The 25967-nt window shown below is 44.3% G+C and overlaps 1 protein-coding gene across 1 annotated transcript; it reads right to left on the bottom strand.

Moving 5' to 3' along the window:
- Positions 1 to 4407: 4407 nt before the first annotated feature.
- On the bottom strand, positions 4408 to 24612 carry LOC141182651 (uncharacterized). Its single transcript, XM_073660812.1, has 5 exons — positions 23736 to 24612; positions 23529 to 23652; positions 23354 to 23445; positions 23066 to 23156; positions 4408 to 5928 (listed from the first exon to the last, which is right to left on the bottom strand). Exons 1-5 carry the CDS (start codon positions 24081 to 24083, stop codon positions 4574 to 4576), a joined length of 2010 nt encoding a protein of 669 aa, XP_073516913.1. The 5' UTR covers positions 24084 to 24612; the 3' UTR covers positions 4408 to 4573.
- Between the last annotated feature and the right edge of the window lie 1355 nt (positions 24613 to 25967).

Genomic DNA, 25967 nt, shown 5'->3' with positions numbered 1-25967 from the left:
CATTCATCCATACATCCACTGTCTTCAACAGACCCTTATCTTTCAGCCATCCATGATAGGAGTTAAAGAAGGATTTCCATTTCTCTCCATTTTCATTCATTCCCGCTTTACACAATATTTTGTCAATACCAATCGGTGCCTGTTTCCCTTCTCTGCGTACCACTAAGTCTTTGGCTGTAATGCCTTCTTTGGCATTTTGTTTCCCCATTCTTTTGGTTCTCCTCACATAGAGTAGACTCCTCAGTCACTTAGACAATGGGCCACAAAGGTTTCTGGATCACACCACTATTAGCCTTCCAGGACTTATACGCCAGCCAGAAAAACAGACCAAAAACACCGATCCCGAGACACACCCACAACACAATCATCGGATCCATACTTTCATTCTTAAGTTTTTCCAAAGGATAGAAGGCAGGACTGACAATTTATCTGAGGGGATTCTACTGGTTCAAAGGGACCTGAGCCAGACAACAATCTGTGAATTAACTGGGAGCCGACCGCTCGGGGGTGAGGGAGTCTCTTCTATGTAGTGATATAATTTAGGTAGAATATAACAGTTATTCTTACCTCAGCGCTGTATATATCACCAACAGAGAGCTTCACTCGTCCCACGTCTCGGACCGGTCGAGCACCCCTGGGTAGATTAACTCAAGGTCCCTGTTTGGGCGCCAGCTGACGTCACTGCATTCTGGGTCTTCTATCCTTGGATTACGATATCGGAGAGAATGAGACACAGGACAGGATGTATGTGTCAACAAGCTCTAACTTTATTTCAAAGCATAGGGTTTATATGCACCCTGGAGGCAGGAAAAGGATTTACCATATATAGTTCGATTATACAATTTAACTATGCAAGCAAAAAAAGAAAACTAGTTTCTGTTCTCTTATGCCTTGAAACATTTAATTAGGCGTATCTTACTAGGAAGGACACGTCATCTTCTAGCAAGGACACGTTATTGATACAAGGAAGGAACATTCAGCTGTTGTTGTTTTGACCTAAAGTAACTGTCAGACTTATATAGCATAGATGGGGTCTTTGAACTTGAGGGGCCTCATCTTCTGCTATAACACAGTAGGCGCCGGCTGATGGTTGTAGCAGTCCCATCAGCTGGCGCCTGTGACCCGCGGTAAGATTTTTACCTCGGGTCACTATCACAGCTGTAGGATCATGCTGACATCTGTCAGCATGATCCCACAGTGCTCTGACCGGAGCCTGTGTTTCCTGCGCTGTCATGCAGATGACAGTGCAGGTAACCAGGTATGTTCGGCTCCCCCATTAAAATGAATGGAGTCTGTGTTCGGGTTCGGGTACTGTTCTAGTACCCGAACTTTTAATAAACTGTTCGGCTCATTTAGCCGAACCCGAACAGTCACTAGCTCGCTCACTACTAGTTATATGTAATAATGAGAAATGACACAGGGAATAAGTATTTAACTCACATACTGAAGTTTATTTAATACTTCACACAAAAGCCTGTGTTGGCGATGACCGCTTCCAGATGCCTCCTGTATGGAGAAACTAGTCACATGCATTGCTCAGATGTTATTTTGGCCCATTATTCCACACTAACACTGTTAAAATCCTGAAGGTCCCGTGGGGCATCTTCATCATCCTGGTAGATGGCAGAAAATTGGCCCTGAATGCCCTAAAGTCGCTGTAATTCTAATCCCCAGTGAGCCAATGGGATTGTAATATATGCTATTAACTGTTGTTGACCCAATAAAGTCTTATTGGAGTGTGGTCCCCTACTCTGCATTGTCGGAGTAGTGTTATACCCACGGGAAAGGAATACGGCAATCCAGGGCCGGCGTCCGCGGGCAGGTGCCGGGGCCCTGGACCATCAGGGGGGCCCACTCGTTATCGGTGCCTGGGCCGCTTTTCCGGCATCTGTGCAGGGCTGCCAGTGCAGTTCAAGCCCTGCTCTGCTATATGCAGCAGCACTGTGCGGTCAGTGTGCTGCTGCTCCACCAATCAGGCCCAGTGCTGTCACTTTCCAGACATGGCCGCGCGCTGTGCGGCTGTGTCTGGTAGTAATGACACGCAGGGGCGACACTGCACCTTTAATTGCACTTGTGTGTCGCACCTGCCACATCATTACTACCAGATACAGCCGCACAGCGCGCGGCCATGTCTGGAAAGTGACAGCACTGGGCCTGATTGGTGGAGCAGCAGCACACTGACCGCACACTGCTGCTGCATGTAGCAGAGCAGGGCTTGAACAGCACTGGCGGCCCTGCACAGATGCCGGGGAAGCAGCCCAGGCCCAGACGGCGAGTGGGCCCCCCTGATGGTCCAGTGCCATGTGACACGCCTGAGGCCCTGCACTGCCACATGACTGAGGAGCTGGACGGGACACAGGCCAGTGGGCAGGTGAGCGAGGCTTCCCCAATCCCCATATAAAAAAATATTTCTTATGTGTGTGTACATGTATGATGTGAATGTCTGTGTATGTCAGTGTGTATGACTGTGTATATATATTTATATCTGTTTTATATGTTTTTAAGAATGTGTTCAAATATGTATGTGTGTGTATCTGTGCGTGTCTGCTTATTGTGTGCATATATCTGTGTACCATGTTCATGTGTGTATGTGTGTGCATGCCTGCGTACCGTGTGCATGTGCATGTCTGTGCACTGTGTGTGCGTGTCTGCGTATTGTGTGTGCGTGTGTCTGCGTATTGTGTGTTTGCGTGTGTGTCTGCGCATTGTGTGCGTGTGTCTGCGTATTGTGTGTGTCTGCGTATTGTATGCGAGTGTGTCTGCGAATTGTGTGTGTGCGCGCGTGTCTGCGTGCGTGCGTGTCAGCGTACTGTGTGTGTGTGCGCGTGCATGTCTGCATATGCGAAGAATGAGGTGGCAGGCTGGGCCCTGTGTTGTATACCTATATTTCTCCGCCGTATCTGTGCATCATGAATCGTGGTATGTGCTAAAGGGGCCCACTGAGACTCTTTCGCCCGGGGCCCACAAAAACCTGGAGCCGGCCCTGCGGCAATAAATAGGATGAGCTCTGCCTCTGTGATCTTTCTAACACTGCTGCATAGACAGTGCATGCACACTCCACTCTGCTACATACGCACATTTACATACACACGCACAGTTCTGCTACATTCGCACATTTACATACACACACAGCTCTGCTAAATACGCACATTTACATACACACACAGCTCTGCTACATATGCATATTTATATACACACAGCTCTGATTCACATAGACACAATACGTACGTACAATTTGTCAATAACATATATAGTTTCCCCTCGAGTTATTTTTGATGGTCAACAAAATACGATTTTCCAGTAATTCATTTCTCACACTCTAGGTATGATAATGGCTTCTCTCTGTGTGGGAGATCTTTAAAAGGGGTTGTCTACTACTTGGACATCCTCTTCTCATTCCTCATGTTTAGTCCTGTTAAAATAAAAACAATTATACAAACCTCACATGCCTGTGCCTTTCTAGCGGTGTCAGCACTTGCGTGTCCGGGGGGACGTTGTTATACGTAAGCCCTGAGCCCACTCAGCCCTGGAGTCACTGTCCCCACCTTTGGACACATTGAACAATAAGAGGAAGTCAGAAAGCAGCTGTAGCCCTGGCTTCCTGTTGATGTTCAATACGTCCGAAGGCAGGGACAGTGAAGCTGGCACTGATTGGACACAGGGCTCGTGTGATGTAACAACCTCACATGAGCCCCAGGAACACGAGTGCAGACACGGCTGGAACGGCGACGGCACAAAGGGTGAGTATGAATGTTTTTATTTTAATGAGGCCAAACATGAGGAATGACAAGTGGTCGCCCAAATAGTGGACAACCCCATTAGGAAGATACATGTTTCAGTTAAAACTTTTCAAACATTCTGAACATGAAAAAGGCTTCTCCCCTGTGTGACTTCTCTGATGTTTATTAAAGTGATTGTCCGGTACTTTTTTAAGTTGCCCAATGTATTTAGCATGTGGGAATAAGTATCTCTGTAAATACCTTGTGTTGCAGATAATGCCTGTGAGCGGCGCTATCATTGGCTGCTCACAGGCATCACGTGAACCTCAACTGCAGCCGGCACTGACATCCGCTGACGTCACGGCTACAGCCGAGGGTCTCTCTTCCGCATTCCATCGGTGGCTGCTGGATTGTGGGCAGGGTTATTCCCCAGCGTCACACCCTGCATCAAACGTGCGCTCTCCCTCTCCCCATTCATTGGGAAAGCACGCTGTGGATGCTGGGTGTGACGCGGGAATAACCCCGCCCACAACCCAGAAGCCACCGCGGGGACCCCAGCGCTGAGTCACGCCTCACTTGTTGTGACGTCAGTGCGGGGTCACGTGATGCCTGTGAGCGGCCACCGATAGCGCCGCTAACAGGCATTATCAGCAACACAAGGTATTTACAAATATACTTATGCCCACATGCTGAATACATTGGAAAATTTAAAAAAAGTACCGGACAACTTCTTTAAGAGTTGATTTACCTGTAAAACATTTCCCACATTAAGAACATGAAAAAGGCTTCTCCCCTTTGTGAATTCTCTGGTGCTAAATCAAATCTGATTTCTTGTTAAAACCTTTTCCACATTCTCAACAGGAAAAAGGCCTCTCTCCTGTGTGGGTTCTCTGGTGGCAATCAAGATGCGCCTTCCAGTTAAAACATTTCCCACATTGTGAACAGGAAAAAGACTTCTCCCCTGTGTGGGTTCTCTGGTGCTTAACAAAATATGATTTCTGGCTAAAACATTTCCCACATTCTGAACATGAAAAAGGCTTCTCCCCTGTGTGAATTTTCTGGTGCTTAACAAAATATGATTTCTGGTTAAAACATTTCCCACATTCTAAACATGAAAAAGGCTTCTCCCCTGTGTGGGTTCTCTGGTGCTTAACCAAATCTGACTTCTGGTTAAAACATTTCCCACATTCTAAACATGAATAAGGCTTCACCCCTGTGTGGGTTCTCTGGTGGTTATCAAGATGTGTTTTCTGGATAAAACATTTCCCACATTCTGAACATGAAAAAGGCTTCTCCCCTGTGTGAGTTTTCTGGTGCTTAACCAAATCTGACTTCTGGTTAAAACATTTCCCACATTCTGAACATGAAAAAGGCTTCTCCCCTGTGTGATTCCTTTGGTGCGTAACCAAATCTGACTTCTGGTTATAACATTTCTCACATTCTAAACATGAAAAAGGCTTCTCCCCTGTGTGGGTTCTCTGGTGCTTAACAAAATATGATTTCTGGTTAAAACATTTCCCACATTCTGAACATGAAAAAGGCTTCTCCCCTGTGTGGGTTCTCTGGTGGTTATCAAGATGAACTTTCTGGATAAAACATTTCCCACATTCTGAACATGAAAAAGGCTTCTCCCCTGTGTGAGTTTTCTGGTGCTTAACCAAATCTGACTTCTGGTTAAAACATTTCCCACATTCTGAACAGGAAAAAGGCTTCTCCCCTGTGTGATTCCTTTGGTGCGTAACCAAATCTGACTTCTGGTTAAAACATTTCCCACATTCTGAACATGAAAAAGGCTTCTCTCCTGTGTGAGTTCTCTGGTGCTTAAGAAAAACTGATTTCTGGTTAAAACATTTCCCACACTTGGAACAAGAAAATCCGTTCTCCGCTGTGTGATTTTTTTGATGTTTAAAAAAAGACTTTTCGAGTGGAAAACAATCTCCAAATTCTGAACGTGAACATGCCTTCTTTGCTTTAGGAGCAGTTTGTTTTTTAATGCTTATTATAGGACTTTGATTTTCCTTAGTGGTCGGTAATGAATTAGAAGACAGGACGTGTTTCAAAGGATTAGATGACTGATCTTTGTTGTGAAGGGATGATGGTATATCTGGAGTAATGGCATTCACTTCAATCGTATCCTGTGGGATCTCAAGGTCATCTGATTTGAAAACTGAAGATGTCAGCTGTCCCTTTGATCTCCTGGTACAGTCATCTGCCAAGATTAAAACCAATTTTAACATTTCTACTTAAACTGTCAGTAAAAATGGCAAGTTAAGTAAAAAAAATAATTATTCACCAAGACAATGACAGTTCACAGTCTAATAGAAAACCTCATAGCATGAAGCAGTAGACCATGGTGTTCAACTGTTTGTTCATTCTTCCTCCCAAATATGAAATAAAAAGTCACCAATGTTATGTAGGCGAAAATAATATCAATAAAAACGTTTACTCATCTCAACAAAAAACAAGTCCCCACTCAGGTCCATCATCTGTCAGTGGAAAAACAGAGGTTTCCACATTATTAGTGGCTCAAAGGCTCTGGAAAAGTAACATGGCTTCCATAAACCAATCCAGCAATATCCGCTCTCCCAAAGTCAGATCCCCCCCCCCACTTCTGAGCCTTGCAGTGCACCCAAACCACATTTAGCATCCATGTATTTGACATTACTATAGTGAGAGGAACCCACTTAACTTATGGTGTGTGTCTCATGGAGCACAATCTGGGCACTATGTGTTGGGTAAAAAATGGTATATTTGCAATTTTCACTCTCCAACATAGTCTGCGTGCTAATTTGTGGAAAGTGACTGTGGAGTCAAAATAGTAACTACTCTCATAGATTAATTCACTGAGGGTTATAATTTCCATAATGTAGTCACTTTATGGTGATTTATACTGCTCTGATTTTCTGCCATTTTGTCATATTAGGGCTTATGTAAATGGTGTGTCCCATCTCCTCTGGGATCTGATCCTGTGACGTCTGCTTCTGTCACCAGGCGCCTCCTTATTAATTCTGCAGGCGGCGCTGGTAATGGAGGAGACGTTAGAACCAGAAGCTCTGGGCGGCACAGGCTCTGTCCAGCCACTAAGATTAGGGTGTCTGGGACCTGTGGTACCATCAAGTCTGGCAGTATGGGTGTGTGTGCTGTCCAGCTGGAGTAATCTGCTCCCTGCTTCAGCCAACTGGAAAGCACCGGACCCTACTAAAGCTGGAAGCATATTGCCGGAAGCTGCCAGATACAGCCTTGTTCTCCCTTGGTTTAGTCCTCTGTGCTCAGCTCCCGGCTTGTGTATTTGTTTCGGTTGTGACCTCGGCCTGTTTAATGACTACTCCTGTGTCTTCTGATTTTGTATGTTCTCTGCCCTCCTGGTTCTGACCCGGCTACCTGACTATTTTTCTTGCCATCTCACTCCACAGAACAGCAGGTAACACCGTGGCTCAAGCCTAGGGGTCTCTGTGTCCAGATCCATGTAGAGGGGTTAAAGGGTGATGAGTAAGAGAATCCCTGGGATCTGGAAAATGGAGTAGATAGCGCCAAGCCTGTTCATGTGACCATCGTTTTAGATGCCAGGTGACCATGAACAGTGCCTCGAATACATTGTGTCCACAAACTATTCCAGCAAAATCCGCATTCAAATAGCTAAGTGGTACTCCTTCCCTTCTTAACCTGCCATGTGATCAGACAGTAGTGTACAACTGTATATAGGGTATTATTAAATAAATAAATAGAATGGTGGCTCTAATGGGTATGCCCTATGCCTGCTGCAAGAAAGGCCAACTACCACAGTTGTCTGAGAATTTCCAATGTTAAAAATAAGTGAACTTGCTCTGGTACGTAGGGTATGACAAAAAGTAATAACAATGAGGATATTAAAAAATTACCAAACTTATTAAATAGGTAAGTTACAAAAAGTTTAAAATAATTATTCTATTTTAAAAGGTGACTGGGAAGCTTAAAAACGGTGGAAGGAGGAAGGTTAATAAAAGTAGGGACCATGGAGATTAGTCCTGGATAAGGTGCAATACAAGCTTCCTGGAAGGTCTGTGGATGATCACGTCAGAGGGTCCCCCCTATGGAAAAAGGAGGGGATTGGCTTAATGACAGATTTTAGAGGTTACCTTCATGGATCATTAGGATAGAAAATGACCTGATTGGATGTATAAAGGGTTGGGTAGGTCTGGTCAGGTGTGGGTTATCCAGATTCAGGTAAACTGTAGAGAAACAAGAGTCGGTTTGTGCTTCAAATGCGAGAGATCCTAGTTACCTAGGGGAGGTTCATGTACCTGTAGTGGTTGATTGTAGTTGGAAGATTTTGATGCAGAGAAGGGGGCGACTTCCAATTGTATAGGGTGAAGGCGATAACCTGTATTGAGTGACAAAGAGAGCAGGGAAAAATGATTAGTAGGAAATGGCAGTAATTTGAGGAGCGAAGTCACTCCCTTCTCTGCATCAAAATCTTCCAACTACAATCCTTATAATCCATGAAGGTAACCTCTAAAATCTGCCATTAAGCCAATCCCCTCCTTTTTCCATAGGGGGGACCCTTCGACGTGGTCATCCACAGACCTTCCAGGAAGCTCGTATTGCACCTTAACCAGGACTAATCTCCAGTGTCCCTACTCCTATTAACCTTCCTCCTTCCACCGTTTTTAAGCTTCCCAGTCACCTTTTAAAATAGAATAATCATTTTAAACTTTTTGTAACTTAGGTATTAAATTTGGTCATTTTTTAATATCCTCATATATAGGGTATTATCAGACTCAAGAGAAGTTGGAAAATAATTTGTAAGGTCCATTTGTTTCCTATCATCCTTTGTGAAGAATTCCAAAGTTATCACCACATAAAGTGACACACGTCTGATTTGAAAATGGGGCCTCATCAGGAACACATAACTGGCTGCGGGAAGGGGTTAAATCAGAGGATTTTGGGCACTAACTACTGTAGAGAAAAACTGAGTATAGACAATAACACATCTACTGAAATGATCAAACGCAACAGTCTCCATCAGAGAAAAAGGAGTAACTAGTGGTGAAACCTCTCTGGGGTAATTAGAGTATGGGGCTCGGTGGCTCTTGGCAATCTAAACTATTATAAGGGACAATATTTTCTATCAGATGAGTTTCAAGAAGAAATATTAGACATTTAAAGAGAACTTTTATAATAGTGCAGAGCTGAGGTGTCTTAAATTTAGACCTTGGGCATTTGGAAGAGGTAATGGGGACCTTTTTTTAAAAATACTACCAGGGAGTTACAGACTCACATAAGTGAGGCTGGCCAATCCCACCACAATCAAACTATCATACAGAATGAACTTGTAAAATAAAGAAAAAGACATAGAATTAAATTTTTTTACATCCCTAACGTTTGTATGAGGGGAGAGCTCCAACACTAAACTGGAGTTACACTCATTTATGGTGGACCATTGGAGCTACTATGAGTCCTGACCAGGAGAGTAGAGAAAGTATTAGCGCCCCCATTTCAGGAGAGATTGTGCAGTAATCTGAATTCTTTGGGATCTAAAACATAATGGAATTTATGACGTGGAGTGAATCCATGAAACCAGGGCTGGAGCCAACACATCTCCTGCAGGCGGGAATAAATGTATATTACAGCCATCAGCCACGCACAGCTTAGATATGTATCATGGCACAGGTGTAATGTTTTTTGTGTAGTTTATCACAATCCTATTTGAAGTTAGTTGGTTTTAAAAGAAATAGAAAAGTCAGGATAAAGGGAAACTCTGTTGTTATTGTACAGAAATTCACACTTGGCCTCACTGCACATTTAATGTTGTCGATCATAAAGGTGAAGTTTGGCCAGAAAGACTGGACCTGGTCTTGTAGGGACCATATGAGGACATTCAGCAGCACAGAAGGGAGAGAAGGTAGATTCATCCAATAAGATATCAGGGATCTAGGAAGCCAACAGCATCATTACCCTCCGCTTTCTCTTAGAGGCCCATCATAATATTTTTCTGCAAGTTAATTTTCTAACTTATATATGTATATATGCGCTGGTTTGAGTGAAAAAAAGGAATTGACTAGAAGTTTATAGAATATAAAAATATAATTTATTTAGATAATGGTAAAAGTGCTGATTAAAATACTGGAAACTATCGTAAAACTAGAGTACAGGGGTGCTTCTCTGTTCACGTTTGTTATGGGCGGCACGGTGGCTCAGTGGTTAGCACTGCAGCCTTGCAGCGCTGTGGTCCTGGGTTCAAATCCCACCAAGGACAACATCTGCAAGGAGTTTGTATGTTCTCCCTGTGTTTGGGTTCTCCGGTTTCCTCCCACACTCCAAAGACATACTGATAGGGAATTTAGATTGTGAGCCCCGATGGGGACAGCGACGATAATGTATGTAAAGCGCTGCGGAATATGTTAGCGCTATATAAAAATAAAGATTATTATTATTAGGCCTTTGTTTATGGGAGTGTGTGGAAAGACTGAAGGTTCCTATAAGGGAATTCAAGATAATGGAGAGTTAGTGAATTGGAGAGAGCTGTGAGTGTTAATCAGATACACAGTTGGGCAGGAGGTACCTGGTAACTCTTGTTGCCGATCTGGATTTGCTTGATGAAGGTATATATGGAAAGTGGTTTTTCTTGTTATTCCAATGGGAGTACTAAAAAGAGATGCAGTTAATGGATATTTAAGGTAATTGCTTACTATATGTAATGCACACGCCCGGACTGACTGGCGTATGCGTGTTTAGTGGTTCCACTGTGCCATGAACCGGAGAGTGCCTGGAGGGGCGTAACTAAGTATCTGCCCGATCCGACCAAGGTCGCACGACGGCATACGACGCCAGTGCACCGGGGAGGAACCGAGTAGAGAGACCAGGGTCTACTCCAGGTCAGACTCCGGACACGGCTGTTGACCCACACCGGGGAATACAGGAACAGGCAGGCTGGGTAGGGTCCAGTACAGACTGGGAGGCAAAATTCAGAGCCGCAGATGCGGTCAACAAACAGAGTAAAGCGAAACCGTAGACGCGGTAGACAAGGCAGAGAAAAGCGAAACCGCAGACGCGGTAGACAAGGCTGAGCAGAGCGAAACCGCAGACGCGGTAGACAAGGCTGAGCAGAGCGAAACCGCAGACGCGGTAGACAGGGCTGAGCAGAGCGAAACCGCAGACGCGGTAGACAGGGCTGAGCAGAGCGAAACCGCAGACGCGGTAGACAGGGCTGAGCAGAGCGAAACCGCAGACGCGGTAGACAGGGCTGAGCAGAGCGAAACCGCAAACGCGGTGGACAGGGCTGAGCAGAGCGAAACCGCAGACGCGGTGGACAGGGCTGAGCAGAGCGAAACCGCAGACGCGGTGGACAGGGCTGAGCAGAGCGAAACCGCAGACGCGGTGGACAGGGCTGAGCAAAGCGAAACCGCAGACGCGGTGGACAGGGCTGAGCAAAGCGAAACCGCAGACGCGGTGGACAGGGCTGAGCAAAGCGAAACCGCAGACGCGGTGGACAGGGCTGAGCAAAGCGAAACCGCAGACGCGGTGGACAGGGCTGAGCAAAGCGAAACCGCAGACGCGGTGGACAGGGCTGAGCAAAGCGAAACCGCAGACGCGGTGGACAGGGCTGAGCAAAGCGAAACCGCAGACGCGGTGGACAGGGCTGAGCAAAGCGAAACCGCAGACGCGGTGGACAGGGCTGAGCAAAGCGAAACCGCAGACGCGGTGGACAGGGCTGAGCAAAGCGAAACCGCAGACGCGGTGGACAGGGCTGAGCAAAGCGAAACCGCAGACGCGGTGGAAGCGAAACCGCAGACGCGGTGGAAGTGAAACCGCAGACGCGGTGGAAGCGAAACCGCAGACGCGGTGGACAGGGCTCTGTTCACACGGAACAGACTGGAAGGGAAAGGCAGAACCAGATACCCACAGGGTACTTGCAGAGAAGTAGCGAGTGGACCACAAACTCACAAACGGAAGTACAGTGACAACGAACAGGAGTAGGTACGAGTTCAGACTCTGCAGAAAAGTAGTTACAGGCGTTGATTATACTCTGCTGAGCAGCTGTACTGAATTGCTGATGCAGTATTCAATGAACCTGTGACAGACAGGGGGGATCCGTGAGGATACCGTGCTGCTTTAAGGTGCCTTAGGGCAAGTACTGCGCGTGGTATAGTGTCAGGACACTCACCGTGGATTTAGAGGTACGTGGTGTCTGCGCAGCTAGGTATGCGTCTAGTAGCTGCCAGCGTCAGTAGGTGGTATGATAGTGATGGCTTTGGTGTACCGTGCTGCCAGAAGGTCACCCTGAGTTATTTGCTGTCTGGGGGTCATGCTAGACCCTCACCGGTACTCCAGGGGTAGGCGCGGTTTTTAGCTTGAACACTTGGCTGCCAGCGTTGCTAGAACTATATGGCGGTGTTACATTAGTTTCCAGTTTGCAGCGCTTGAAGACCTGCATGATCACGTGTGTCATGTGGTCGGAGCTCATAAGGAGGCCACAGAGGACCAATTTTCCTATGCGTTTCGGAAATCTCTCGGTTTTCTTTGTCAGGGATGGTCCTTGCAGAGTCTGTGGGCTTTTTATACACATGTTGATGAACTGGATACAGGTGTCTACTATCAATCAACCAGTTTCATGATTGGGTTCAGTTAAAAGCGAACAACTCTATTCACTGTTAAGGCCTTTTAGTCTCAGAGTGTCCAATTGGAATATCCATTGGCTTTCTGCCCTGGACATCTGCTTAATAAAGTTACCCTTTTTGCCAATACTTCTGTACCTCTTGAATACCCATTACTTTGATGTTTGCGTGGAGCCGCCATGTTTTTCAATAAAATGCTTAGATAACGGGTGGCCCTCAAATTTATTTTTAGTGTTCCTTAAATGCTCGCCTATCTGCATGGTAAAAAGCTGAGTGTACTAAAAAAGGAGGGAGTCCTGGAGATAAAGGGATTTTTTACAGATGGAGCAACCATAATCCCCAGATTTCTGGCTTTCCTAAAGATGAATCTTGGTGCTCGGGGTATAACGTCACCTATAATCTTATCATCCTGTAACTTGTTCCCAAAAGAAAACAATACCACCTCAGGAAATAAATTGAAGATAGATGTATGGTTTTCAGTTAAGTCATTACTCTCTAAAACCAAATTAAGTCTTTTTGCTTAATAAAGGATTAAACTACGCTCCGTCTGATAAGTTCGATAAATTTGAGGCCTTCATAGGCAAACAATTTATGAGGCAACTAGCCATTAAGAAGCATTTTCTAAAAAAATACATCTACTGCCTATCAAACCCTCCTCTGATTCCCTTACCAATAACTATAAACACACGGATCTAAAAAACAAATCAAACTTTCACCCCTTGAACCAGTATTCCACATCAATGGAAACTTTCCAGAAAAATGTTAAAGATGACATTTGGTGAGTTAGTAAAAAAAGTGTTCAAAATTCAAAAACCAACCTCACTCGAAAAGAGTGTCTAGCAATCAAACAACTGCGAAGCAACAATAATATAATTATACGGCCGGCGGATAAGGGAGGGAGAATTGTGATACTTGATCACCATCAATATCACAATGAATCATTAAGACTCCTAAGTGACAAACAAACGTATGAACGCATGACCAGTGACCCTACTCTACTTTACACAAAAGAAAGGAAGGCTTTGATCAATCTAGGACTCTAAACATGAATGTGAGTATATTTACACCCTACACCCTAGAACGGCCATATTCTATCACTTACTAAAGATCCATAAATCCTTAGACAACCCTCCAGGAAGACCCATAATCTCTGGCATTCATAGCCTGACCTCAAACCTTTCCAATTATGTCAAAAAGCACCTGCATAATATAGTCCCACTCCTACCATCACACCTTAAGGATACAACACATGCCCTAAGGTAGCTGAATGAGGTCCAATGGCAGAGCCATTACATTCTTGGCACTATTGACATCTCCAGTCTATACACTTTTATTCAACACCAAAAGGGGTGTCAAGCAGTAACTCACTTCTTAAACAAATATAGCAGAATGCCCCCGGACCAAATCAACTACATACAGGAGAGTATGTTGTTTATTTTAAATCATAATTCCTTTTGATATGAGGATAACTACTATACCCAGTGATGGGGGACCACCATGGGGACGAGGTTAACACCTAGTTACGCCAATCTCTACGTGGAGATGTGGGAATTCACCACAATATACCCTCATGGAACACTAAGTGTGAACCTGGTCCTCTGGCGGCGGTTCATTGATGATGTCCTTTTCATTTGGTCAGGCGACTAATCCTCCCTTTCTGAATTTATAGCAGGTATCAACACAAATGACTTCTTTTTGAATTTTTCCTCCCCCACTAGCTCAGAACAAATTATCTTCTTAGATTTAACTATCTGCATCAAAGAAGGTAAAATTGAGACTAGCACATTCTTCAAACTGACGGATACAAACAGCTTTATTTCCAGAGCCAACTGTCATTTACCCAGCTGGCTTCTAAATGTACCGCAGAGCCAATATATGTGACTACCCTGCAACTGCTCAAATCCTCAAGACTTTGAAAATGAGGCCAATCTTCTAACTTATAAATTTCTAGAAAAAGGCTATGACCATCAACACATCATTTCCACTCGTGAGCAAGTGAATACATGCCACGTTCCACACTTCTTGTAGGTAATAAAAATAAAAACACCCATGATCAGGAGACGTCTAAGTCCATAAATATCTCCCCTATCATAACTTCCTTTAATTGAAATATACATATTATGAAGAAAATTGTAAAATGCCACTGGAACAAGTTACAGGATGATAAGATTATAGGTGACCTTATACCCCAGGCTCCAAGATTCATCTTTAGGAAAGCCAGAAATCTGGGGATTATGGTTGCTCCATCTGTAAAAAAAAAATCCCTTTATCTCCAGGACTCCCTCCTTTTTCAATACACCTGGCTTTTTCCCATGCAGAAAATGCATGGTTTGCAAAACACTAGGCAGCAGGAAACAAATAACTGTGACTAATGGAACGAACACTATTAAATGGAATACACTATTAAAGACCACATAATCTGTTGCACTAATAGCGTAATATATGGTCTACAGTGTCATGCAACAAGCTGTATATAGGGAGCACCATTCGCCAGCTGAATACCAGGATAGGTGAGCATTTAAGGAATACTAAAAATAAATTTGAGGGCCACCCGTTATCTAAGCATTTTATTAAAAACATGGGGACTCCACGCAAACATCAAAGTAATGGGTATTCAAGTGGTACAGAAATATTAGCGCAAAGGCAACTTTATTAAGCATAGTCCAGGGCAGAAAGCCACTGGATATTTGTGACATGCAGAAGTAGTGCTGTTGCCTCCAAAGCATCCAGCAATTGTTACAAACAACACAAGCACAAGCGACAGGAAGTGTTGTGCTTCAGAAGCATCCAGCAACTAAAGGGGTTAAAGGAGACAGGGACTGTTTTAGCAGAGCCCCAGTGGGATTGTGGGGAACTTTTTATTGTAGTCTCGCTGAAGCCAAATAGAAAGGTGGTGTGTTATCTGGACCTGACAGAAGGCAACTGAACAGGATTCAGATCAGGAGAGAAACTAAACACAGGTCAGATAAACTCCCTGAATTAACAGTGCAGAGTATTATTGGGCAGGAAGATAAGGACTGTCACAAGGATCATCTCCCTCATCAAACCCTCCCCCCCTCCATCTCCATGCAGGATAAAGAATGCAGTATACTATTGTGTCCTTGTAAATGAAAAGCCTGTGGTTGTGTATGCATAGAAGTGTGCTGCTAACAGATCTAATCTATGCTGAATTATGCTACTGAAGAGACTATAATACTGTGCCTTGTGAACAAACTACTGTATTGTTACTGGAACCGGCTGCTCAAGAAACTCAGACTGTACTGTAATGAAGATTATTGCTGTAATATCCCTGAATTGTACTGGCCGTGCTTCAGATTATATTCCACTGTTAAACTGTTGAAAAAGACTCTTGTCAGATGTGTCTGGTCAGTAATTGAATCTATCGTGTGCCTGAGAGAAGCTGCAGCCTAAGATCGCCCTGAGTAATCGTTCCCTTGGATTCCAAAGAATTCATGAAACCCGTTTCGCCCTATCTGAACCTAGCGGCGTGCGTGTAACATATTTCAATTGGACACTCTGAGGCCAAAAGGCCTTAACAGTGAAATAGAGTTGCTCGCCTTTAATTGAACCCAGTCATGAAACTGACTGATTGACAGCAGACACCTGTATCCAATTCATCAAAATGTGTATAAAAAGCTCACAGACTCTGCAAAGACCATCCCTGACGAAGGAAAGAGATTTCCGAAACGTGTAGGAAAATTGGTCCTCTGAGGCCTCCGTACAGACTTGGACAACATCACACACGTGATCACGCAGGTCCTTAAGCACTGCAGCGCTGAGCGCCAAATTTCCCAAGCGGATGCAGCACCTAGTCACCGGTCGTGACTAGACGCTTCCAAGTGCCGCCTACTACACCGACTCCTTACCTCGGAGAAGACCCTGCACTGTCCATCTACCAGTGGTAACTAAGGTAACACCGCCATATAGTTCTAGCAGCGCCGGCAGCCAAGTGTTCAAGTTACCAATCGCTCCTACCCCTGGAGCACCGGTGAGTGTCTAGCATGACCCCCAGACAGCAAATAACTCAGGGCGAGCTTTTGGCAGCATGGTACACCAAAGCTACCACTATCATACCACCTACTGACCTCAGCAGCTACGAGATGCATACCTAGCTGCGCAGACACCACGTACCTCTAAATCCACGGTAAGTGTCCTGACACTATACCACGCGCAGTACTTGCCCTAAGGCACCTTAAAGCAGCACGATATCCTCAAAGATCCCCCATGTCTCTCACAGGTTCACTGAATACTGCATCAGCAATTCAATATAGCTGCTCAGCAGAGTATAATCAACGCCTGTAACTACTGACCAGACCATCTTGACTCCGAACCCTGGTTGCAGCAGACGATACAAGTGGCCGTGGAGCCCATTGATACCCCTCCCCAAACACAGGAAGTAAGTTACTATTAACCCACAAGCTCATCATCGCTGTATCACAGGGGGCCCTTATAATCCAACCTATAACGCTGCCCACCCTTTATCTAATTCGGTAATTTCCTGATTTGTTATACACAGGTTTCCATCACAAGTAGCAAGCCTGTACTAACTTTCACATTGGATCGTCTGGACCAATTAGGTCACCAGGTAACTAAGAATTAAACCTTTCTCTCCGGCAGTCTATAGTAAGCAATTACCTTATATATCCATCTCTTTTTAGTAATCCCATTGGAATAACAAGAAAAAACACTTTCCATATATACCTTCATCAAGCAAATCCAGATCGGCAACAAGAGTTACCAGGTACCTCCTGCCCAACTGTGTATCTGATTAATACTCACAGCTCTCTCCAATTCACTAACTCTCCATTTTCTTGAATTCCCTTATAGCAGTGATGGCGAACCTTTTAGAGACCGAGTGCACAAACTGCAAACCAAAACCCACTTATTTATCGCCAAGTGCCAACATGGCAATTTAACCTGAATACTGAGGTTTTAGCTTAGAAAAAACAATGCCTACAGAGAGCAAATGGGGGCAGCATAGAGCAGCCACAGACAGGAGCAGCGGTATGAGACTGCAGATATAAAGAATATGCTCACCCCCATCCTAGTATATGTGCCCCATCCTAGTATACTCCCCATCCTTGTATATGTGTCCCCATGCTGGAATACTCCCCATCCTTGTATACGTGCCCCCATCCTGATATATTCCCCAATTCTTGTATATGTGCCCTCATCCTGGTATACTCCCCATCCTTGTATATGTGTCCCCATCCTGGTATACTCCCCATCCTTGTATACGTGCCCTCATCCTGATATATTGACCATCCTGGTATATTCCCCATTCTTGTATATGTGCCCCCATCCTGGTATAATCCCCATTCCTGTATATGTGCCCCCATCCTGGTATATACCCCATTCCTGTATTTGTGCCCCCATCCTGGTATATACCCCATTCCTGTATATGTGCCCCCATCCTGGTATATTCCCCATTTTTGTATATGTGCCCCCATCCTGGTATATTCCCCATCCTTGTATATGTGTCCTCATCCTGGTATACTTCCCATCCTTATATACGTGCCCCCATCCTGATATATTCCCCAATCCTAGTATATGTGCCCCCATCCTGTTATATTCCCCATTCTTGTATATGTGCCCCCATCCTGTTATATTCCCCATTCTTGTATATGTGCCCCATCCTGGTATATTCCCCATCTTGGTATATTCCCCCTTCCTGTATATGTGCCCCCATCCTGGTATATTTCCCATTCTTGTATATGTGCCCCCATCCTGGTATACTCCCCATTCTTGTAAATGTGCCCCCATCCTGGTATATTCCCCATTCCTGTATATGTGCCCCCATCCTGTTATATTCCCCATTCTTGTATATGTGCCCCCATCCTGGTATACTCCCCATCCTGGTATATTCCCCATTCTTGTATGTGTCCCCATCCTGGTATATTCCCCATCCTGGTATATGTGTCCCCATCCTGGTATACTCCCCATCCTTGTATACATGCCCCCAACCTGATATATTACCCAATCCTTGTATATGAGCCCCCATCCTGATATATTCCCCAATCCTTGTATATGTGCCCCCATCCTGTTATATTCCCCATCCTGGTATATTCCCCATTCTTGTATATGTGCCCCCATCCTGATATATTCCCCCATCTTGGTATATTCCCCATTCCTGTATATGTGCCCCCATCCTGATATATTCCCCATCTTGGTATATTCCCCATTCCTGTATATGTGCCCCCATCCTGATATATTTCCCATTCTTGTATATGTGCCCCCATCCTGGTATATTCGCCATTCTTGTATATGTGCCCCCATCCTGGTATATTCCCCATTCTTGTATATGTGCCCCCATCCTGGTATATTCCCCATTCTTGTATATGTGCCCCCATCCGGGTATATTCCCCATCCTGGTATATTTCCCATTCTTGTATATGTGCCCCCATCCTGGTATATTCGCCATTCTTGTATTGTAAAGGACATATTGATATTCATGCTATAGCAACTCCATTTTGTCTGCTTGTTTCAAAATCATGTTATTATCACTCCTTGCATAACATACATTCTTTCCATCTTTTCTCATGCTTTACATGGAACTTTCTCACACTAACTTTTTATCAACAGAACATTTTGTCAGACACCTGCTTCTGTTATCTAACTAGTCTAGGCCAGGATTGACAGTGTAAATTTCCAGCGTGCTTCTAACTAAAGATGATAATATGACCATATATGTGTTTCCGTAATAATTGCACTAACATTGGCTCAAGCCTGTAGTACTGTAGTATGGCTGTAGGTGATTGGACATTAATAAACTCAAAACAATATAAAATGCTAAGCAAAATAAACGGGATCAGAGATTCTTTGAATCCTCCCATACAGAGCATTGCCTCCGTTTGGTTTTCTGTGGATTGCAATCAACATAATAATTTGACACTCACTTGGTCAACCGTGAAGGGTTATTGCCCTCCCTTAACAGTATATGTGCCCCCATCCAGGTATACTCCCCATTCCTGTATATGTGCCCCCATTCTGGTATATTCCCCATTCCTCTATATGTGCCTCCGTCCTGGTATATTTCCCATTCTTGTATATGTTCCCTCATCCTGGTATAGTCGCCATTCTTGTATATGTGCCCCCATCCTGGTATACTCCCCATCCTGGTATATTCCCCATTCTTGTATATGTGTCCCCATCCTGGTATACTCCCCATCCTTGTATACGTGCCCCCATCATGATATATTCCCCATTCTTGTATATGTGCCCCCATCCTGGTATATTCCCCATTCCTGTAAATGTGCCCCCATCCTGGTATATACCCCATTCCTGTATATGTGCCCATCCTGTTATATTTCCCATCCTGGTATATTCTCCTTTCTTGTATATGTGCTTCCATCCTTGTATACTCCCCATCCTGGTATATGTGCCCCCATTCTAGTATATGTGCCCCCATCCTGGTATATTCCCCATTTTTGTATATGTGCCCCCATCCTGGTATATTCCCCATTTTTGTATATGTGTCCTCATCCTGGTATACTCCCCATCCTTATATACATGCCCCCATCCTGATATATTCCCCAATCCTTGTATATGTGCCCCCATCCTGTTATATTCCCCATCCTGTTATATTCCCCATTCTTGTATATGTGCCCCATCCTGGTATATTCCCCATCTTGGTATATTCCCCCTTCCTGTATATGTGCCCCCATCCTGGTATATTCCCCATCCTGGTATATTTGCCATTCTTGTATATGTGCCCCCATCCTGGTATATTCGCCATTCTTGTATATGTGCCACCATCCTGGTATATTCCCCATCCTGGTATATTTCCCATTCTTGTATATGTGCCCCCATCCTGGTATATTCGCCATTCTTGTATATGTGCCACCATCCTGGTATATTCCCCATCCTGGTATATTTCCCATTCTTGTATATGTGCCCCCATCCTGGTATCTTCCCCATTCTTGTATATGTGCCCCCATCCTGGTATATTCCCCATTCCTCATTCTTGTATATGTGCCCCCATCCTGGCATATTCCCCATTCTTGTGTATGTGCCCCCATGCTGGTATATTCCCCATTCTTGTATATGTGCCCCCATCCTGGTATATTCCCCATCTTGGTATATTCCCCATTCCTGTATATTTGCCCCCATCCTGGTATATTCCCCATTCCTCTATATGTGCCTCCATCCTGGTATATTCCTCATTCTTGTATATGTGCCCCCATCCTGGTATATTCCTCATTCTTGTATATGTGCCCCCATCCTGGTATATTCCTCATTCTTGTATATGTGCCCCCATCCTGTTATATTCCCCATTCTTGTATATGTGCCCCCATGCTGGTATATTCCCCTTTCTTGTATATGTGCCCCCATGCTGGTATATTCCCCATTCTTGTATATGTGTCCCCATCCTGCTGGCACCCCTCACCTTCTGAAACCGGCAGCTGACCAGCGTCCAAGCGACAGGGGTACATGACGACGTCACTGCTATGCGCTCAGTCGCATGTACGCAAACGTCAGCTGCAGGATGTATTGCAGCGCACAGGCCTGGTAACTTCGTGCGCTGCAATACACTTCAGCTAGATGTGCGTCCTAGAACTTACATCTAGCTGAAGTAGCGGCCGACGTCAGCGAGCTACTCACCCTCCGGGCCCGATCCTGGTGCGCTAGTGCTGAGGTGATGGCGCGCGTGCCCTTAGGGAGGGCTCTGCGTACCTCCTCTGGCACACGTGCCATAGGTTCGCCAGCACTGCCCTATAGGAACCGTCAGTCTTTCCACACACTCCCATAAACAAAGGCCTGACTGAACGTGAACAGAGAAGCACCCCTGTACTCTATTTTTACAATAGATTCCAGTATTTTAATCAGCACTTTTACCATCTAAATAAATGTATATTCTATAAACTCCTAGTCTATTCCTTTTTATTCACTAAAACCAGTGCAGATATACAGTGAAGAAAATAATTATTTGATCCCTTGCTCTTTTTGCCCACTGACAAAGACATGAACAGTCTATAATTTTAAGGGTAGGTTAATTTTATCATTGAGAGATAGAATATCCAAAAACAAATCAAGAAAATCACATTGTATAAATTAGATAAATTTATTTGCATTTTGCAGTGAGAAATAAGTATTTGATCCCTCTGGCAAACAACACTTAATACTTGGTGGCAAAACCCTTGTTGGCAAGCACAGCAGTCAGATGCTTTTTGTAGTTGATGATGAGGTTTGCGCACATGTCAGGAGGGATTTTGGTCCACTCCTCTTTGCAGATCATCTCTTAATCATTCAGATTTTGAGGCGGTCACTTGGCAACTCGGAGCTTCAACTCCCTCCATAAGTTTTCTATGGGATTAAAGTCTTGAGACTGGCTAGGCCACTCCGTGACCTTAATGTGCTTCTTTTTGAGCCACTCCTTTGTTGCTTTGGCTGTATGTTTTGGGTCATTGTCTTGCTGGAAGACCCAGCCACGACCCATTTTTAATGTCCTGGCGGAGGGAAGGAGGTTGTCACTCAGGATTTTACGGTACTTGGCTCCATCCATTCTCCCATTGATGCGGTGAAGTAGTTCTGTGCCCTTAGCAGAGAAACACCCCCAAAACATAATGTTTCAACCTCCATGCTTGACAGTGGGGATGGTGTTCTTTGGGTCACAGGCAGCATTTCTCTTCCTCCAAACACGGTGAGTTGAGTTAATGCCAAAGAGCTCAATTTTTGTCTCATCTGACCACAGCACCTTCTCCCAATAACTCACGAAAGCATCCAGGTGTTCATTGGCAAACTTCAGACGGGCTTGCACATGTGCCTTCTTGAGCAGGGGAATCTTGTGGGCACTGTAGGATTTTAAACCTTTAAGGTGTAATGTGTTACCAATGGTTTTCTTGGTGACTGTGGTCCCAGCTGCTTGAGATCATTAACAAGTTCCCCCCATGTAGTTTTAGGCTAATCTCTCACCTTCCTGATGATCAAGGATACCCCACGAAGTGAGATTTTGCATGGTGCCCCACATCGATGTCGACTGACAGTCATTTTGTATTTCTTCCATTTTCTTACTATTGCATCAACAGTTGTCTCCTTCTCACCCAGCGTCTTACTTATGGTTTTGTAGCCCATTCCAGCTTTGTGCAGGTCTATGATCTTGTCCCTGACATCCTTAGACAGCTCTTTGGTTTTGCCCATGTTGTAGAGGTTAGAGTCTGACTGATTAATTGAGTCTGTGGACAGGAGTCTTTTATACAGGTGACTATGTAAGACACCTGTCTTTAATGCAGGTAATGAGTTGATTAGAAGCGTCTAACTGGTCTGTAGGAACCAGAACTCATAATGGTTTGTAGGGGATCAAATACTTATTTCTCACTGAAAATGCAAATACATTTATCTAATTTATACAATGTGATTTTCTTGATTTTTTTGGGATATTCTATTTCTCAATGTTAAAATTTACCTACCCTTAAAATTATAGACTGTTCATGTCTTTGTCAGTGGGCAAACTTGTCAGCATATTCTACGTATGCTGTCTTTTGGCTTTGTCATTTACAGATCTGGGTAGGTAACGGTCAGTGTCTTCTAATTCCAGGGGGTAGGTGGATCTTCCAGGCTCTTATTTCTGTAGAAAAGGGCTTTCGATGCCCAAAGTCATTTGAATAGTTTTTGGAGAAGGAGAATGTTGTGGTCTCGAGGCAAAATGGTGATCACACAATTGTGATACGGCCGGAATACACCACTGATAAAGCAACCACAGCCTGTGACTGAGAACAATCTGTGACCTCTCTGCATTTAGTGGTTACTACTCACCTGGGTAGCCATATGTAGGAATCTCCTCTTTACACCGCTCATCACCCCTCACATATGTCTCTGTAGTATTAATATGGGTCAGATCTTCACCCTGAAAGAAATATTGTAAAAGTCACTGACAGATGAGAAGTCCCATCTATGATCAGCTCTAATCCTGTCATCTCCACCGTTCTCATTACACAAGTATAAGACATATAATACTGGTGGATAAAACTAGACTGAAGACAAGACTTTCACAGCCATATACACATCATAGGGGAGATCTCATGACACCTTCTCTCCATCTACCTGATCCTGAGGAACATTGGTTTCTTGTTTACAGTACTCTGGTAGAAGAGGATGGCGACATCTCTCTGTTGTTGTCCTCTTACTGGATAGATCTGGAGGAAAAACATACAGGGACTGAATTCATTCTTTACATACAGATAATTATAGGCCGTGTTTATTTAGTCCTGTCTATTACCTGGTGATGTGAGGGGCTGGGGAACCTCCATCATGACGCCCTTGTACAGATCTTTGTGTCCTTCTAAAAACTCCCACTCCTCCATGGAGAAATAGACAGCGACATCCTGACACCTTATAGGAACCTGACACATACAATGACAGAGTCATCCCCCCAATCCCTTCATAGCATTACGGTATAGTGTTCCAGCATTCCCAGTAGTGTCACCTCTCCAGTCAGCAGCTCAATCATTTTGTAGGGGAGTTCTAGGATCTTCTGGTCATTGATGTCCTCATGTTTCAGTGCATGAGGTGGAGGCCCTGTGATTGGGCTCATGGTACTTCCCCATCGTATGCCTTCTACGAACACTATATCCAGCGGCAATCTCATGGGCCCATGGAGCCACACACCTGGGAAAAGATCAAATGTTCCAAAAGATAAACAAATTATACTTGGCACCTGGAATATCAACACCCATTCTGCGATATACAAAGGCCTGCTTGATCTGTGCAACTTGTAATCCAGGAAAAACAGGGAAGACTCCACCAAAACATCTGGCAAAACCACTATACCCATTTCAGAGAATCCAAGTTGACCATATTCAGATGCCCAAAGTAGGGAAATATGAATATGTTCTGGTAATAGTGGATATGTTTTCAGGTTGGCCTGAGGCCTACCCAGTCACTAACATGACAGCCCGCACCACAGCTAAGAAACTGATGACAGAGGTTGTGTGTAGGTTTGGGGTACCAGAAGTAGTAGAAAGTGACCAGGGACCAGCATTCACGGCCCAACTCTACAGGGATCTGTGGAGTATGGTAGGAACTAGCTTAGGTCTTCATACGCCTTACAATCCCAAAAGTAGTGGGAAGGTTGAGAGACTGAATGGTACTTTAAAGTTGAAGATTAATCAGGAGACACAAATTCCCTGGCCAGACGGTCTTCCCATTGCCCTGTACTCAATCAGAAACACCCTGACAGGCCAGCACAAACTGATTCCCTATGAGATTTTGTTTGGAGGAGCCCCAAGGTTGGGAGGGTATTTCCCCCAAGATACCATTGTTAACTATGTAATACAATTGTCCAAAGAACTTGCAATAACACATGCTGCAGTCTTGTCTTCTATCCCAGATCCTGACAGTGACGAGCATACTCACTCAATCAAACCTGGAGACTGGGTGATCGTTAAGAAGCACGTCCGGAAGTCCTCCCAGATACGAGGGCCCATTCCAAGTGATCTTGGTGACACCTACAACAGTCAAAGTCGAAGGGAAGGCCACTTGGATCCGAGCTTCACATTGCAAGAAGACCCCAGCACCAGCACAGCCATGAGACTGTATATCCTTTACTGCATTGTTTTTGTGAGCGCTCAGAATCCCGAGTCTCAGGTAGAAATTACTCAGAAAAGAAGGGGCGTATGTAAGATGTTCGGGGACTCTTGTTGTACCTATATTCCAGATAATGTTGGCCCTACAGGCAAAGTAACAATTGCTCTAAAGAAACTTACTAGTTTATCAGAAGAATTTAAAGAAAATTCAGGGATCAAGGATCCATGGGACCAGTATTTCTCATGGATGAGTGGCTGGCAGAAATGGTTAGTTCAGGTGGGGATGGCGATTCTTGTAATAATGATTATACTAGCGATGATGGCATGTTGTGTTGTTCCTTGTATACGGAAATTAATATAAAAACTGTGGATCCTATAATGGTAATGACTGATGAGGAAACTAATAACTGGACAGAAGAATCTTTGACAACAATCCAGATTAAACAGTCAGTCTTAAGTAATAAGTTTAAAGGCCCCGTCACGTAGTAGCGATTTCGCTGGCGATCTCGTTATGTGTGAAGGGGCCTTAACACTTGATTGTGGCAGCTGTATAGTTCACTTGTTTGTGGTGGTTTGTGTGTTGGTGTCCATCCGGCAGTGTAGCGGACAGGCTTGTCTGGGGAATCCGGCCTCGGCTGGCTCCTCCCACTAGGGGCGGAGAAGTACGTGGGCGGGTCTGTGTGTTTGCACTTCGGATGGAGCGTTCACCCACTGCCAAAGGAGAAGGGGCTGTGAAAGCAGGATTCATTTACTTATATCTAGAATTTATATTATTAAATGTAACCTCTAGATTCTTTTGTGTGAAATTGTTGCTATGTATTTCTACAAGTGCTAAGCAGAGAGGGGGTCTGATGAAGGGTTTCAAAAATGTTTTTTAGGGGGGACTGTTAAAGATAAGATTCTAAAATCTACTAAAAAACATTATATGAAACTCTGATGTATACGAAATATCTATACTTATATTCTGTTATATGTTATGAATCTTGTTTTGCATATATCTCTTATATTGGATATCATTTAGTCATATATACCCTCACTTTAATATATATTATGAAAACCTTGATATATATATTAGATATCTGCACTCGTGTATATATATATATATATATATATATATATATATATCCTGAAAG

The sequence above is a fragment of the Phyllobates terribilis genome, unplaced genomic scaffold (genome assembly GCF_046119375.1).
Source record: "Phyllobates terribilis strain yellow unplaced genomic scaffold, ASM4611937v1 Scaffold_35__1_contigs__length_13245226, whole genome shotgun sequence".
NCBI classification, from domain to species: Eukaryota; Metazoa; Chordata; class Amphibia; order Anura; family Dendrobatidae; genus Phyllobates; species Phyllobates terribilis.
This window is presented reverse-complemented; position numbering and strand designations above follow the sequence as displayed.